The 16715-nt window shown below is 48.5% G+C and overlaps 1 protein-coding gene across 2 annotated transcripts in view; it reads right to left on the bottom strand.

The window, feature by feature from the left end:
- Window positions 1–13611: 13611 nt before the first annotated feature.
- The window catches only part of VWA3A (von Willebrand factor A domain containing 3A), a 172044-nt gene continuing 168940 nt past the window's right edge, over window positions 13612–16715 (bottom strand). For both annotated transcript variants that reach the window (XM_068244821.1, XM_068244822.1), the window contains one exon: window positions 13612–16529. In XM_068244821.1, the coding sequence (XP_068100922.1) occupies window positions 16495–16529 (35 nt within the window). In that variant the 3' untranslated portion in view covers window positions 13612–16494. The remainder of the gene's footprint in view (window positions 16530–16715) is intronic.

Here is a 16715-nt window from a genome sequence, read left to right as displayed (position 1 = left end):
TGTCGCTGCTGGGAATAGTAGTACACCGCTCACCCACACTATATAGCATTGTGTTTACTGCCACTCTGTGTCTCTGCTGGGAACAGTAGTACACCGCTCACCCTGTATAGCATTGTGCTCTGTGTCGCTGCTGGGAATAGTAGTACACCGCTCACCCACACTATATAGCATTGTGTTTACTGCCACTCTGTGTGTCTGCTGGGAACAGTAGTACACCGCTCACCCTGTATAGCATTGTCATCCCCTGATGACGCTAGTTTGCGAAACAGGTCGGGAAGGAGACAGGCGGCACCTTCATACTGTCCTTTACTGCTGACCCATACACGCGTGCAACTTTCTCGGGGTTCCCATTGCATGGGCCCCGTATGTAAGTTTTGTTTTTATGCTATTTTTATGCTATTTTTAAGCTGTTTTTACTATGAAAACTCTATATTAAACGGTTTACACTTAGAGTTGCCGTTTGTTTGTTTTTTATGATGTTTACTGATATCCATTCGTGAGAGGAATCATTGCTGAATTGGTGGATCCTGGACAGACTATTGCTTCCTGATGTCCTACCAAAGCGTTGATACAACCTTATAATGTGGGTTGTCACCAGCTGGTAAGCCTCTTTCCTTTTTTGGGTATCCATGATTGCAGAGCTGTGCCGTGATCCCAATATTTATTGTGGTGGAGATTTGCCTGCTTTTATCCTTTGCTGAAGACTCGTCTTTTGTTTTTGGACTCTGCGCTGAGCATATATAATTTATCTGTTTGTGAACTCTGGACATCGTTCTTCTCTCAGCAGCGGCCACTTTGTTTCCTTGGCGCTGATACACATATGCAAACCTGTGTTTACTGCCACTCTGTGTGTCTGCTGGGAACAGTAGTACACTGCTCACCCACCACTGTATAGCATTGTGCTCTGTGTAGCTGCTGGGAACAGTAGTACACCGCTCACCCACCACTGTATAGCATTGTGCTCTGTGTCGCTGCTGGGAATAGTAGTACACCACTCACCCACCACTGTATAGCATTGTGCTCTGTGTCGCTGCTGGGAACAGTAGTACACCGCTCACCCACCACTGTATAGCATTGTGCTTTGTGTCGCTGCTGGGAATAGTAGTACACCGCTCACCCACCACTGTATAGCATTGTGCTCTGTGTCGCTGCTGGGAACAGTAGTACACCGCTCAGCCACACTATATAGCATTGTGTTTACTGCCACTCTGTGTCTCTGCTGGGAACAGTAGTACACCGCTCACCCACCACTGTATAGCATTGTGCTCTGTGTCGCTGCTGGGAACAGTAGTACACCGCTCAGCCACACTATATAGCATTGTGTTTACTGCCACTCTGTGTCTCTGCTGGGAACAGTAGTACACCGCTCACCCACCACTGTATAGCATTGTGCTCTGTGTCGCTGCTGGGAATAGTAGTACACCGCTCACCCACCACTGTATAGCATTGTGCTCTGCAGGGCCGTGCACAGGACACTCAAAGGGGGGTGCTCAAATTTTAAAAAGGGTACCAATCAATTGTGAAAAATTATGTATGTCATTCTCCGCCCCCAGAAAGCAGTATTAGGAAGCCCCCCCCCCCCCCCCCCCCACACACCTTTCCTTGATAGCAGTGCCAGGCAGATTTTGTGTCCCCTCTCAACCCCCTATACAGGTGAAACTCAAAAAAATTGGGTGAAACTAATATAATAGGAACCCTTTGCAGATGTTTTGGATGAATTAGCTGATTAGAGTCTGACACTTTGAGTCCAGATTATTGAACATTTCACAATATTCCAATGGTCTGAGATTTTGCTTTTGGGGTTTTCATAAGCTATAAGCCATAAGCATCAAAATTATAACAAATAAAGGCTTGAAATATCTCATAATGCATGAGTCCATTTCATATATTAGTTTCCCCTTTAAAGTTGAATTACTGAAATAAATGGACTTTTGCACGATATTCTATTTTTTTGAGTTTCACTTGTATACCAGTATGAGGCAGCTTTTTGCTCTATTACCCTAAATCAGCAGTGATAGGTGCCCACTATTAGAGTGGGCACAGTGGAGCCTGACCTCTATGACTAGGACCTCTGTCCCTCTTGATAAGCTCTCAGGCTTCTTTTCAGTAGGTGCAAGGTTGCAGTAAGTTCTGAGGTGCTGTGGGTGCTAAGATGCTAGGGTCCAGTTTGTGCTAAGTTGCAGTGGGTGCTGAGGTGCCAAAGTACAGTCTGTGTCAAGTTGCAGTGGGTACCAAGGTCTAGTTAGTGATAAGTTGTAGCAGATGCTAGGTAGTATTGGGTATTAATTTGCCTGTGGGTGGTAAGCAGTATTGGGTGCTGTCTGAGCAGCAGATGTTGCTGAACAGTATTGGGTGCCACATGAGTGATAATTGGTACAGACCAAGGGTGGGTACCGAGCACATGTAGGTGCTTTTAATAAGACTTGAGTGGGTAGTGAGTTCCATGTGGGTTGGATGTTCACCGTGGGTGGGTACTGGATGTCATACAGGTTTGGACCATGGGTGGGTACTAGGTGCATAATGGCTAGGTACTGGGGTGCTATGTGGGTACAAACCATGGTTGGGTACTGGGTATGAGCCATGAAGGTTATTTAGTGCAATGTGATTGCTGGCATAGGTGGGTACTGGCTACTGGGTGCCATATGGGAGCTAGTTGCTAGGTAACTGAAATACTAAATCCCATGTGGGGTCTGAGTGCAGGCTATGGGAAAAATTGGTACCATGTGATTACTGGGTATAGTGTAGGTGTGGGTGCTGGTTATGGAGGATATTGGTCATTATGTGGGTGTTGAGTACAGGTATTCAGTGCCATGGGGGTTCTGGGTGCAGGTACTAGATGTGGGTGCTAGGTATGGCTACTGGGTGCCAAGTAAAGGCTGGGTGCAGCTGAAACTACTAGGTGCCACGTGAGTGGTGGGTGCAAGAACTGCATGCCATATGGTGGCTTGGTATGAGTACTGGGTGCCACATGGGTGGGAATACTTGGTGCCATGCCTGCACTGGGTGCTGGCTAGGGTGGGCATTAAGGATTATGGGTGTGCTGAGTGCAAGTATTCAGATCGATGATGGTTCCGGGTGCGTGTCCTGGTTATGTGGGTGCTTGGTGCAGAAAGTGAGTGCCATGTGAAGGCTGAGTACAGGTGTAAGTATTGGGTGCCATGTCAAGGCTGGGTGCAGTTATGGATATCATGTGGGTGCAGGTACAAGTACTGGGTGCCATGTTGTGGCTGGGTGCAGGTACTGGATATTATGTAGGTGAAAGTACTGGGTGCCAGGTGTGGGAGAAAGCTGTGTGGGCTCTAGGTAGAATGAGTGCTTGCTATAGGGGGGAGGAAGGGTGCTCCTGGTTGAATATAATGTGGGTGCTCGGAATTGGGGTGTCACTGTGGGTCAGGAGGGGGGGAGAGTTCACTGTGGATGCTGGGTAAAGTGAGAGGTCCCTGTGGGTGCTTAAAATGGGAAAGGTCACTGTGGGTGCTGCTGGGAACAGTAAAGGTGCTGCTTGGGGGAGGGAGAGGTCAGTGTGGGTGCTGGTGGAGGAGGGAGAGGTCGCAGTGCATGTTGGGGGAAGGAGAGGTCACTGTTGGAGCTGGGAAGGGAGGGCATCAGTGTCTTACTTGCTCCCACATAGTGCTGCTCACATGCTTGGCTACAGGTGTCCTGTCCAAGGGCTGACTCTCAACTTCAAAGTGCCTTGGTGGGAGCAGGGACAGTTTAAGTGGCACGGAGGCCCCCTACCCCCCTTCCCCAGCAAAGTCAGCCACCAGGACCTTGGAGCCAACTTCCGACAACATCATTCCTCCTCCCCAGGTGGTTTTCCCCCTGACTTCTCCACGGGGCTCCTGATGTGAAGCTGCATTGTAATAACTCCCCTGTCTGCTCCATCCCTGCTCCATCTTCAGCTCCACTGCCTGCCTCTTCTCCATTCGGCACCTAATATGCCTAAATAACCCTCTCTGGGTCATGGAGAAGAGGCAGGGGGTGAAGTCGGAGTATGGACAGAGCAGCAAACCAGGACAGGTGAGTTATTACAATGCAGCCACACATGGTGCAGGGGATTTGGGAGCAGTTGGGGGGACCACCTCAGGACAATCCTAAAGCTTCCGACTCCCCTTTAGGCAGCATGCTCATTGCTCCAGGGGCACTGTCCAGTACACTGGCTCAGGGACAGGGCACTCAGAGGGACACAGGGCATTGCTCAGCAGTCTGGCTCGGAGACAGGGCATTCAGAGGGACCCAGGGCACTGCCAAGCACTCTGGCTCGGGGACAGGGCACTCCGAGGGACCCAGTGCATTGCCCAGCACTCTGGCTCGGGGACAGGGCACTCAAAGAGACCCAGGGCACTGCCAAGCACTCTGCCCCAGAGACAGGGCACTCAGAGGGATTAGGGGCACTGCCAAGCACTCTGTCTCGGGGACAAGGCACTCAGAGGGACCCAGGGCTGCCCAGCACTCTGGCTCAGGGACAGGGCACCCAGAGGCACTGCCAAGCACTCTGGCTCAGGGACAGGGCACTCAGAGGGACCCAGGGAATTGTCAAGCACTCTGTCTCGGGGACAGGGCACTCAGAGGGACACCTGGCATTGCCCAGCAGTCTGGCTCGGGGACAGGGCACTCAGAGGGACCCAGGGCACTGCCAAGCACTCTGCCTCAGGGACAGAACACTCAGAGGGACTAGGGGCACTGCCAAGCACTCTGTCTCGGGGACAGGGCACTCAGAGGGACCCAGGGCATTGTCAAGCACTCTGGCTCAGAAACAGGGCACTCAGAGGGACACAGGGCATTGCCCAGCAGTCTGGCTCAGGGACAGGGCACTCAGAGAGACCCAGGGCACTGCCAAGCACTCTGGCTCAGGGCATGGAGAGGGACCCAGGGCACTGCCTAGCATTCTGGCTCGGGGACAGGGCACTCAGAGGAACCCAGGGCATTGCCCAGCACTCTGGATCAGGGACATCGCATGCAGAGGGACCAGGGGCTGCCCAGCACACTGGTTCAGCAACATGGCACGCAGAGAGGCCCAGGGCACTGCCCAGCACACTAGCCCAGGGACAGGGCATGCAGTGGGACCAGGGACTGCCCAGCATTCTGGCTCAGGGACAGGGCACGCAGTGGGACCAGGGGCTGCCCAGCATTCTGGCTCAGGGACTGGGCACGCAGAGAGGCCCAGGGCACTGCCCAGCACACTAGCCCGGGGACAGGGCACGCAGTGGGACCAGGGGCTGCCCAGCATTCTGGCTCAGGGACAGGGCATGCAGAGGGACCCAGGGCACTGCCTAGCACTCTGGCTCAGGGACAGGGTGGCATCGGATGCGCAGGGACAAATGATGGCTACTCTGCACAATGAAGTTTGCAGGGTGAGAAGAGGAGCTGTCACTGGATATAGGTGCTTCTATACTGACAGTAGTCTGGGGCAGGTCAGCAGCAGCACTGACAGAGAGAGGTGTCACCTTTCATATGTGCAGGAAGAAGCATTAGCAGCCTGAAGTTCCTGTCTCCACTCCTAAGCTGTGTGTGATCCAGCCTTGCGATCTCTTCTCCCATGCTGTCAGCTTGTGAAGCACTGGGGGGTGGGACTTAATCTCCTCCCCTGCTACATCCTCTAACTACAGGTCTCTCAATAGCACATCCCACCTCTCTGCTTCTGCAGCTGTGTATGTTATTGTTTCACTCTGGAACAGGGAGTTTATTGCTCCATTCTCTCTGCTGAAACCCCTCCTGAGTGTCTGGCAGAGCAAGGACCCAGCAGCAGCAATTGGCCACTTTTCCCTAATGACAGCAAGGTCCCTGGGTGGGAGGCAGAGCTACTCGCGATATGTGGGCGGGGCTTACCGTGACCGAGGGGCCTTTTTTTTATTCAAATAAAGAAAGGGTGTGCTTGGGCACCCAGAGCACCCCCCTCTGCACGTGCCTGGTGCTCTGTGTCGCTGCTGGGAATAGTAGTACACCGCTCACCCACCACTGTATAGCACTGTGCTCTGTGTCGCTGCTGGGAATAGTAGTACACCGCTCACCCGCCACTGTATAGCATTTCTGTACTGCCACTGTACTGCTGCCAGTCAGCGTGTAATTTAAGGATAAGTGAAATGAAGAAGAAATCCTGTGAAAGAGGGAGGGGCAAGGGAAGAGGTGTTCCCCCTGACGGTTCACGTACAGGCCACAGTGGAGCACCGAAGAAAACCCACTCAATACCGCCCATGTTGTCCAGGAAATCAACCCTCACAAATCCAAAAGAACAGGACCAGATAATTAATTGGATGACCTCTCAAGGGTCCAGCAGTGGGTTAAGCAGCACCAGCACATCACGCACGAGGTCCGAGTCCTCAGCCAGTTACAAGGAGCCAGTGGGCACAAAGCTGACACAACCGGCAGCGACACCACGCACACAACTGCCAAATAACCAGCTTGAAGAATTTTCTCAGGACACAATGGGGTATTCGCAGGAGCTATTCCCAGCCCAACAAACTTCCACCTTTCAAAGGTCAATGGAACAGCCAGAAATTTTGTGCCCGGATTCACAACCATTGACTGTGGGAAATGCACCGCGCACTGAAATGCAAGGCGAGTCCGAGGAGGACTTTGAAACCCAAATCCCAGAGCAAGTTGGGCAGGAGGGGTTTCAATTGCAGGAGGTCGGCCGAGAAGATCTTGAAGACGACGTTGGAGTGTGCTGCGCAGAGGTTGTTGTGGGGAGCTCTACTCCACGGCGGCGGCCCACAATCACATATGACGAGTTTGAGGAGATGGAAGAGGAGGAGGGTATGGACAATGTTGACAGAGACCCAGATTTTGTATGTGAAGGAGAACATCGCCGTCGTAGCAGCACAGATGAGTCTGTTGAAGAACCCACTGCTGCACGAGTTCACCTTGTGCCACAAGGTAGGCGGCGCGAAATTTCAGGCACCACAAGAGTGGAAGTTCAAGTGAGACGCAAAAGAGGCACAAACAGAAATCGCCAGCAAGGCAGGTGCAGTCTTTCTTTGAAGACTGCAGTGAGGATGGTACCATGGTGATTTGCAAGGTGTGCAAGACCCGCCTGAGCAGGGGGAAACATATTAACAACCTCTTCACCACCAGCATGACCCGCCACATGGTATCCAAACATCCCACTCTGTGGCCGCCAGGACAGGGTACCAGCAACACTGCCTCCCTTGGGGTCACCAGACTCACCACCAGACCCTCCTAAGCAGCAGCAGTAGCCCAGCCATTGCGTGGTTCACAACAACATTCACAAACATCAGACGACGCTGACACTGTCACTTTCCGGAATAGTGCTCTTGAGGTCTCCCAGTCATCAAACACAACAACCAACAGCCGTTCAGTGTGCAGCCCTACGGTTCAGTTGTCTGTCTCGGAGATGCTTGAGCGCAAGAGGAAATTGCCAGCAAATGACCCCCGGGCCATGGCACTAACAGCCAGCATAGCCAAGCTTCTGGCCTGCGAAATGCTGCCATATCGAGTGGTGGAGACAAACAGCCTCAAGGGCATGATGTCAGTGGCCATCCCACGTTACAAGGTTCCCAGCCGCTACCACTTTGCGCGCTCTGCAGTGCCTGAGTAGTTGCATGAGCACGTGATCAGCAAAATAACCCGAAGCTTGAAGAATGCCGTTGCCTGCAAGGTTCACCTCACCACTGACACCTGGACGAGTGCGTTCGGCCAGGGTCGATACATCTCCCTTACCGCGCACTGGGTGAACCTTGTGGAGCCTGGCAGCGATTCCTCACCTGCTACGGCGCGGGTGTTGCCCACGCCGCAAACAGCTGCACCGCCGTCCCTCCCACTGGATAACAACAGCAGCACCTACCTCTCTGACTCCTTCTCCTCCAACGCATCTCAAAGCTGTACCTCATCCGGAAACGCTAACCCAGCAGCAGTAGGATCGTGGAAGCAGTGCTGCACAGCTGTTGGCATGCGTCAGCAAGCGTTGCTGAAGCTGATCTGCCTTGGGGATAAGCAGCACACAGGGGAGGAAATTTGGAGGGGAATAAAGGAACAGACGGATTTGTGACTGGCACCGCTGGACCTGAAACCGGGCATGGTTGTGTGTGATAATGGGAGTAATCTCATTCGCGCTTTAAGGTTGGCTAAGCTGACACACATCCCTTGCCTGGCGCACGTGATGAACCTAGTAGTTCAGCGGTTCCTGAGGACATACCCAGGCGTGGCCGATCTTCTGTTGAAGGTGCGACGAGTGGCCAAACATTGCAGAAATTCCAGCACTGCTTCGGGGGCACTCGCCAAGATGCAGGAGCGCTTCAATCTCCCCCACCATCGCTTGCTGTGTGATGTCCCTACGCGCTGGAATTCTACGCTGCACATGCTAGCCCGCTTTTGAGAGCAGAAGAGTGCAGTGGTCCAGTACATGACGGCGCAGTACCGAGGCGCATCCGGACAGCTGCCAAGCTTCTGTGGATCCGATTGGGCCAACATGTTGGACCTCTGCCAAGTCCTCCAAAATTTTTAGCAATCCACGTTGCTTGTGAGCAGTGACAACTCTTCAGTCAGCATTACCATACCACTGCTGTGTTTACTGAAGAAGTCAATGTTGAAAATCAAGGAAACAGCTGTCATGATGCAACTGGGGGAATCTGAAGGAGAAAATGATCAGCGTGATGATACCAACATCAGGCCATCTGCCTCAGGAAACGCTGGCCCCAGCAGCTATGACGAAGAAGAGGAGGAGGAACAGCTGGAGTTGGAGCAGGAATTTCATGCCACCACTGACGAGGGCCAGAGCGGTGCACGTTGGACTTCTACAATTCAGCGCGAATGGTCAGCAGAAGCAGACCAGGAAGAAGGTGACGACTATGATGCATCACAACTATCACAACGCTCACAAGAGGATGATGAGGATTCTGGCAGGACTCTGGCACACATGGCTCAATTCATGCTAGACTGCATTGAACGCGACCCACGCATTGTGCGCATTCTGGACAACACCAATTACTGGGTTTATACCCTTCTGGATCCACGGTACAAACACAATGTTCCAAAACTGCTTGAAGAAAGAGTCAGATAGGTCAAAATGGAAGAATACCAGCAGGCCCTTGTGGAGACTTTAGAGAGGAGATTGACATCCTCCCCCTCCTCTAGCCAGTTGTACGCCGACAGACTGACTTCCGCAAACCCAGGACGACCAGGAGGGCAGCAAACAACACAAGCCGCAGCTAGTGCCCAAAAGGGAATGGTATCGGCAGTGTCCTTGGAGTGGGAAAATTTTCTGACACCCATGCAGCAGCCCACAGAACAGCAAGCGTGCAGATCCACCTCCAACACCGATCGCCTGGAGAAGATGGTCAAGGACTACATGTCAGATGGCGTAGCTGTGTTGAACAATCCATCTGCACCCTTCAACTATTGGGTATCGAAGCTAGACACCTGGCACGAACTGGCAATGTACGCAATAGAGGTGCTGGCTTGCCCGGCAGCCAGCGTTATGTCGGAACGCTGTTTCAGTGCTGCCGGAGGCATCGTCACAGATCGGCGTATCCGCCTCTCCACAGAAAATGCAGACCGTCTGACTCAAATTAAAATGAATCAATCCTGGATTGGAAACGACTATGCAACACTCCTGGACCCCAATTAAGTAACATGAACAATGACCATCTGTGATGGGTTAGCGTTTCCGGTCCCTGTTTATTGAACCTCTTATCTGTATTACATTTATGACTGCATGGCGGCAAAAAGCATGCTATCCGCATGCTTCTTGTCCTCATGCAAGGCCTGGGTTGTTGTGTCTCAATGCGTGGCCTTCTCCTCCTGCGCCTCCTCCTGTTCCATCACGTGTGCTGCTGCTGGGTTAGCGTTGCCGGTCCCTGTTTATGGAACCTCTTATCTTTATTACATTTATGACTGCATGGCGGCAAAATGCATGCTGTCCGCACGCTTCTTGTCCTCATGCAAGGCCTGGGTTGTTGTGTCTGAAAGCGTGGCCTTCTCCTCCTGCGCCTCCTCCTGTTCCATCACGTGTGCTGCTGCTAGGTTAGCGTTGCCGGTCCCTGTTTATGGAACCTCTTATGTTTATTACATTTATGACTGCATGGCAGCAAAATGCATGCTATCCGCACGCTTCTTGTCCTCATGCAAGGCCTGGGTTGTTGTGTCTCAAAGCGTGGCCTTCTCCTCCTGCGCCTCCTCCTGTTCCATCACGTGTGCTGCTGCTGGGTTAGCGTTGCCGGTCCCTGTTTATGGAACCTCTTATCTTTATTACATTTATGACTGCTACCTGTGCAAAGAAAACAGACATTTCCCGCATTTAAAAGACAGTTTTCCCTTTGAAACTTTAAAATCGATTTTCTCAAAAACTATAAGCTCTTTATGCTAAATTTTTTTCCTCTTGTACCCACTCCCAAGGTGCACATACCCTGTAAATTTGGGGTATGTAGCATGTAAGGAGGCTTTACAAAGCACGAAAGTTCGGGTCCCCATTGACTTCCATTATGTTCGGAGTTCGGCGCGAACATCCGAACATCGCAGCCATGTTCGGCGAACGTTCGCGAACCCGAACATCCAGGTGTTCGCCCAACACTACTCATTTTTCACTCAGGTGATAAAATTAAGGCTAACTAGTTCAGCAATGATAGGGACCAAATGTACACATCACAAACAGAACTGGTTGAACTTGATGGATGTATGCCTTTTTTTCACCCCAAATAACTATGTAACTCAGGGATTTTTGAGCAGAACAGATTGTCCAAATGATGGTGCTATTTGTTAGAATGGAAGTATACTTGAATTCTAGCCTCAGGTACTGAAGTCTAGTAAAGACTTGAGATACAGGGTCTCTTTAAGCAGAGTTTCTCGGAGAAGAAATGATGCAGTCAGTTACAAGGAACATGTTCCTTGTGGAAGGCCACATAATGGGTTATCAGGTCTAACTGCCCCGACAGTTAGACGACGGGAATGGTAAACAAAGCCGATATTTACAAAACATTGCATTCTTTGCAACTAGGTTATAAAGTAGTGGAGTATTAAATGATGAGGTGGGTCACTTGCCCACGCCCGCCAATTGTAGACTTGGGGGTATGGCTCGGGTGGTGTCAGAATTTAACTCTTTGATGTTCATATAAAATAGGGAGACCAGGATGGCAGAGATTACTTTAATCTACTTTCCAGCTATCCTGCTCTCTCTACGCTTCCTAGTTAGAATACTAGCTTCATGTCTGTATGATGTAAATATATATGATGTACATAGGACATAGGAAAGACTATTTATACTCTGAATAAATCAACCTGTAACACAAGATGCTTGATTGCTTAATAAACCCCTTTGAAAGGTGAAGGTGGCTGTCTCCGCCCTATCTCCTGTATGCTGTCGCTGTGAGTTGCAGCTCTAAGGAGTTGCTGGTGCCGGAGCAAAAGGTGTGTTGTGCTGTTGCCAATAGCAACCAACATATACATTCTTACACTATTATTGAAGAAAAGTTACCTACAGATGTACTTGGCTAGTTTGCTGGCATGCTTTAATTCTTACTTGCGAGCAAGCTGCTCTTGCATGGACAGATCACAGACAAATTATTCTAGCCCCCAATCTGTGTCTCAGGACTTTACAAGCAAGGGGGAGGGGAAGAGACAAAAGGGGGCAGAAACACTGTGTGTGCAAATCCTTGTCTTAGTAGCTAACCATTGCTGAAGACTATAGCTTGTATTTTACAGACAGGAAGTTTTGAATCAGGATTATTGACTTTCAGCTAGTAAGCCTTCTTCAGACTCCTGATTCCTGATGACTGACAATGTTGGAACATACAATCAGAAGTCAGAGAGTTTTTTTTTTTTTGCAAATATAAGTGCCATTCAGACACACTAATTACAATGGATGTTTCAAGGATTGTGAGGTATTTATGGCAAATAGAAATCACCCTTGGTTTACTTAACGCCTACATAGACTCTGAGCTAAAGAGTTCTTTTACAGACCCTATTCTCTTCAGTGTACACTGCTGGAGCCTTGAAACAGTTAACTATATGTTACTGAGCCTCTGCTCTGCTCAGGGTACAGTGATTCCAAGCAGGGTAGGGGACCGCAGCAGTACGTGAGCCACATTCTCATAGCTTTGTAATGTATTAGGAAGTACAATACAGAAGTACAATACACCAAAAAAATAGACCATGACAACAAACTGGCTGCTATATGCAATGCAGAGATTTCTCCTTAAAGAGAATCTGTATTCACAAAATGAAGTATAAACAAACATCCCTGCCTGTTTGGGGTCATCTCCTAGCCCCCTCTGTAATATTTTTGCTGCTCTCCGCTGCAATAAAGAGGGTAAAAAAACTGTTTTATAAACTGTTTTGTAAACAGAAAAGATGGCCACCAAAACAGGAAGTACATCAGCAGAGCAGTGAACTCAGTTAATACACAGTGAGTACACAGAGAATTCAGTGAGTTACACATTGAATTCAGTCTCCAGAGGTTATGTGCAAGTTTTGAAAGAGCTCTGTGTCAATGAAGCTTGACAAGCTGTGTTTTTAGAGCCTGGAGTCGTGTTAGCCTGCTAGGCAGCTTCCTCCTCAGCCAGCTATTCTTTGTTCAGTTTATTAGTCTGTGTTTATCAACCTCACAGATAGCAGACAAGCTGACAGTGAGAGCAAGGGACATTGTCTATGAAGAATAATCATCACAGGAGCACTGGAGGGGCTTGGAAGGAGTTAACTTGTTCACATTACTGAAGAGTTGGCAGCCTTCCAGACACAGCCGACAAATCCGACAGGGGAAAGATAAGTTGATTTATTACAGAGATGGTGTAAGTAGAAAGTGCTGCAGTAAGCCAGAGCACAATGGAACAGCCTTAGGAACTTGTAGGATAGGAGAAATACTGCTGAAATTTTTGTTACGGAGTCTCTTTAAAGAGACTCCGTAACAAAAATTGCATCCTGTTTTTTATCATCCTACAAGTTCCAAAAGCAATTCTAATGTGTTCTGGCTTACTGCAGCACTTTGTACTATCACAGTCTCTGTAATAAATCAATGTATCTTTCCCCTGTCAGACTTGTCGGCCTGTGTCTGGAAGGCTGCCAACTCTTCCGTGCTGGTCTGTTTATGCACTTCCCCCTCTATGCACACTTCAGTGTGTGAGTTATTTACATAAGCCAGCAGCGTGTCTGCTATCTTATCAGTGATAGAAGAGAGCTGGATAAAAATCCTCCTCTGTTAAACTGTGAAAGGAGCTGGGCTGACACAGAGGAATTACAGACAGGAAGAAAGGATCAGCATAACAGCCTGTCAATAGTATTCAGTGGGGAGAGCTGCAGGGGACAGAAGGTAAACACACAAGTGATCTCTTGAGATACAAAAGGAAAGCTGTATACAGCCTGCTTGTGTATGGATGTATTTTCTATGTGTGGACATACTGTACATCAACCTACTTCCTGTTTTGGTGGCCATTTTGTTTGTTTATAAACAAACTTTTAAAAACTGTTTTTGACTACTTTTAATGCGGCGGGGAGCGGCGAAATTGTGACAGGGGAATAGGAGATGTCCCCTAACGCACTGGTATGTTTACTTTTGTGCGATTTTAACAATACAGATTCTCTTTAAAGGTTGTTTGATAGAAAAGACTATACCGCAGCATGTAATGGGTAGACAAAATAACGTAACAATAATGCACAAAGCAGTCATGTTGTGCTAAAATATACTTTATTTACATATATATTTGCTGTATATTTAACTTATGTAAACTTTTAGGTTATTACACAATCAAAAAAAACTGTTTACTCACACAAAGCTATCAAGTAAAAGAATTATTTTTTTATTTTCAAAACTGCTGGGTTGCAGTAGACAGTCAGGGCACTAACTACTGCCAATACTGAGCTGTGCAGTAGTCAACCAGAGCACTATCTACTGCCCATACTGAGCTGTGCAGCAGGCAGCCAGAGCACTAACTACTGCCCATACTGAGCTGTGCAGCAGTCAACCAAAGGACTACCTACTGCTCATATTGAGCTGTGCAGCAGGCAGCCAGAGCACTAACTACCACCCATACTGAGCTGTGCAGCAGGCAGCCAGAGCACTAACTACCACCCATACTGAGCTGTGCCGCAGTCAACCAAAGCACTACCTACTGCCTATACTGAGTTGTGCAGCATTCAACTAAAGCACTACCTACTGCCCATACTGAGTTGTGCAGCAGGCAGCCAGAGCATCAACTACTGCCCATACTGAGCTGTGCTGCTGTCAGCCAGAGCACTAACTACTGCTCATACTAAGCTGTGCAGCAGCTAACCAGAGCAGTAGCTACTGCCCATACTGAGCTATGCAGCAGTCAACCAGAGCAGTAGCTACTGCCCATACTGAGCTATGCAGCAGTCAACCAGAGCAGTAGCTACTGCCCATACTGAGCTATGCAGCAGTCAACCAGAGCTGTAGCTACTGCCCATACTGAGCTATGCAGCAGCCAACCAGAGCAGTAGCTACTGCCCATACTGAGCTGTGCAGCAGTCAACCAGAGCACAACCTACTGTGCATACTGAGCTGTGCAGCAGGCAGCCAGAGCACTAACTACTGCTGATACTGAGCTGTGCAGTAGTCAACCAAAGCACTACCTACTGCCCATACTGAGTTGTGCAGCAGGCAGCCAGAGCATCAACTACTGCCCATTCTGAGCTGTGCTGCTGTCAGCCAGAGCACTAACTACTGCTCATACTAAGCTGTGCAGCAGTCAACCAGAGCAGTAGCTACTGCCCATACTGAGCTATCCAGCAGTCAACCAGAGCAGTAGCTACTGCCCATACTAGCTATGCAGCAGTCACCCAGAGCTGTAGCTACTGCCCATACTGAGCTATGCAGAAGCCAACCAGAGCTGTAGCTACTGCCCATACTAAACTGTGCAGCAGTCAACCAGAGCACAACCTACTGTGCATAATGAGCTGTGCAGCAGGCAGCCAGAGCACTAACTACTGCCCATACTGAGCTGTGCTGCAGTCAGCCAGAACACTAACTACTGTCCATACTGAGCTGTGCAGCATGCAGAGTGGTGTCTGTGCCAGACTGGCTCAAACTGCACACTGGTAGTACTGCTCTCTTTTTGGCACAGGATCTCAAGGATAACTTTTTCTTATTTTGACATCCTAACAATTGACGTCACTGCCATCTGACCTACCCTACCATTACCAAAAGGCAAGTCTAAACTTGTCATCTGTCCTGTCTCTATCATTACCCTACACCTTAACACAAACGTTTCTTGACAATCCTAATCCCTGATTAGTACTTATGTACTGTGGTGGGGATATATTTGCTTGCACTGGCAATGCCCCATAAGGCTGGGGAGCCCCGCTTCAATCTGACACTGAACTGCATGCTGCTTGCCTCTTGTGCTGGAATCAGGAGGATACACAACAAGTAACTGTCCCTCATGTGCAAGCAAACCCCATCTCTGCCTCTTTCTTCTTCACGTACGGTATACATATTTTATTTTCTGTATTAATTTACTAGCCATATTTATATTCTGCTCAGCTTTATGTCCACCTTTTGAGTCACTGACTTGTTTATTTTCAAATGCTAATATAAAGAAAAACTAGAAAAAAAAATGATCAGTGTGGTTGTATACATGAAAATATATGGATTTTCCATGGAGTGCATATCTGGAGATGGGGTGTAGTTATCTCTTGTGCTCCATGTTTTTCATTTGTTTTTCATCCTACACTCATCTCTGAAAGCTGGGAGGTATGTAATGGATTTGACTCCATAGCTGTTGGAATTACAGTAATATCTTATTCCATGCAGCTCTTGAATCCAGTACCCTGTGAGTGAATAATTGATAAGGAAGCTTAGAGGAGAAAATATCCATAGACCAGAAAAAAACATCAGTTGAAGTGGGACCTTCTCTAGTACCTATTAATATCAAAATAGGTATGGATCAGATTGGGGCTTTTTTTGTACGATAAAAAGGTGAATGCTGAAAATGAACTGCAATTTCAGCAACATTTTTAGCAGATGGTCACTCAAAAATTCACCATATGCGATATGTAGACACCTAGAAAGTACCTGCACACATCTTCACAACACTTCCATATGGCTTATGAATCATGACTTCTTGGGTACTGAACTACTGATTGTATTGGTGGCTGTCAGTTATAGACATGAAGTTTTTCATCATTTGCTCAGCTCTTTTTCACTTTCCAATCTTTGCTATTGGCCTGTAAGTGTCACGGTAGCCTCACTAACTACTTGTTGGAAGAAGGAGGACTAGCTGTAGAAAGGCGTGGAGTCTAAATGGTGACAATCAGAAGGCTTTTTCCTTTCTCAGGGATTCATGACTCCTAGGCCACACGTAAGGTATGTGACTATGCATGCGGGGACCTCTAATGCATGTCACAAACACAAGAAAGCATATGTGTGTATTACTAAAGGCCAGACTACCTCTATGATCCTATGTAACTGATAACACTGAGTAATGAGACATATTCACGTTACAAATTTAGGCTACACAGTTACACACATTTTCAGAGAACATTAACATACAATCAACACAGAACATATTCAGCCTATTTTCTTGTACTTTAAGTAATTCTTCCAGCCATCCCTTTTCTGTCTTCTGGAAAAAAAATACAAAAATATATAGCAGTGGATTTGTTTGACAGTTTAAATTTTAACAATCGTACATTGTAGGTATACGAGGGGCTAGACCCCATTCCTATAAATAAATATGGCAAAATGTGCATGTGGTCAAAAGTATAGTCTGATAAAGTTATATTGCCCCCAGCAGTGTTTAATAGCTTTC

Source organism: Hyperolius riggenbachi, chromosome 7, assembly GCF_040937935.1.
Source record: "Hyperolius riggenbachi isolate aHypRig1 chromosome 7, aHypRig1.pri, whole genome shotgun sequence".
NCBI classification, from domain to species: Eukaryota; Metazoa; Chordata; class Amphibia; order Anura; family Hyperoliidae; genus Hyperolius; species Hyperolius riggenbachi.
This window is presented reverse-complemented; position numbering and strand designations above follow the sequence as displayed.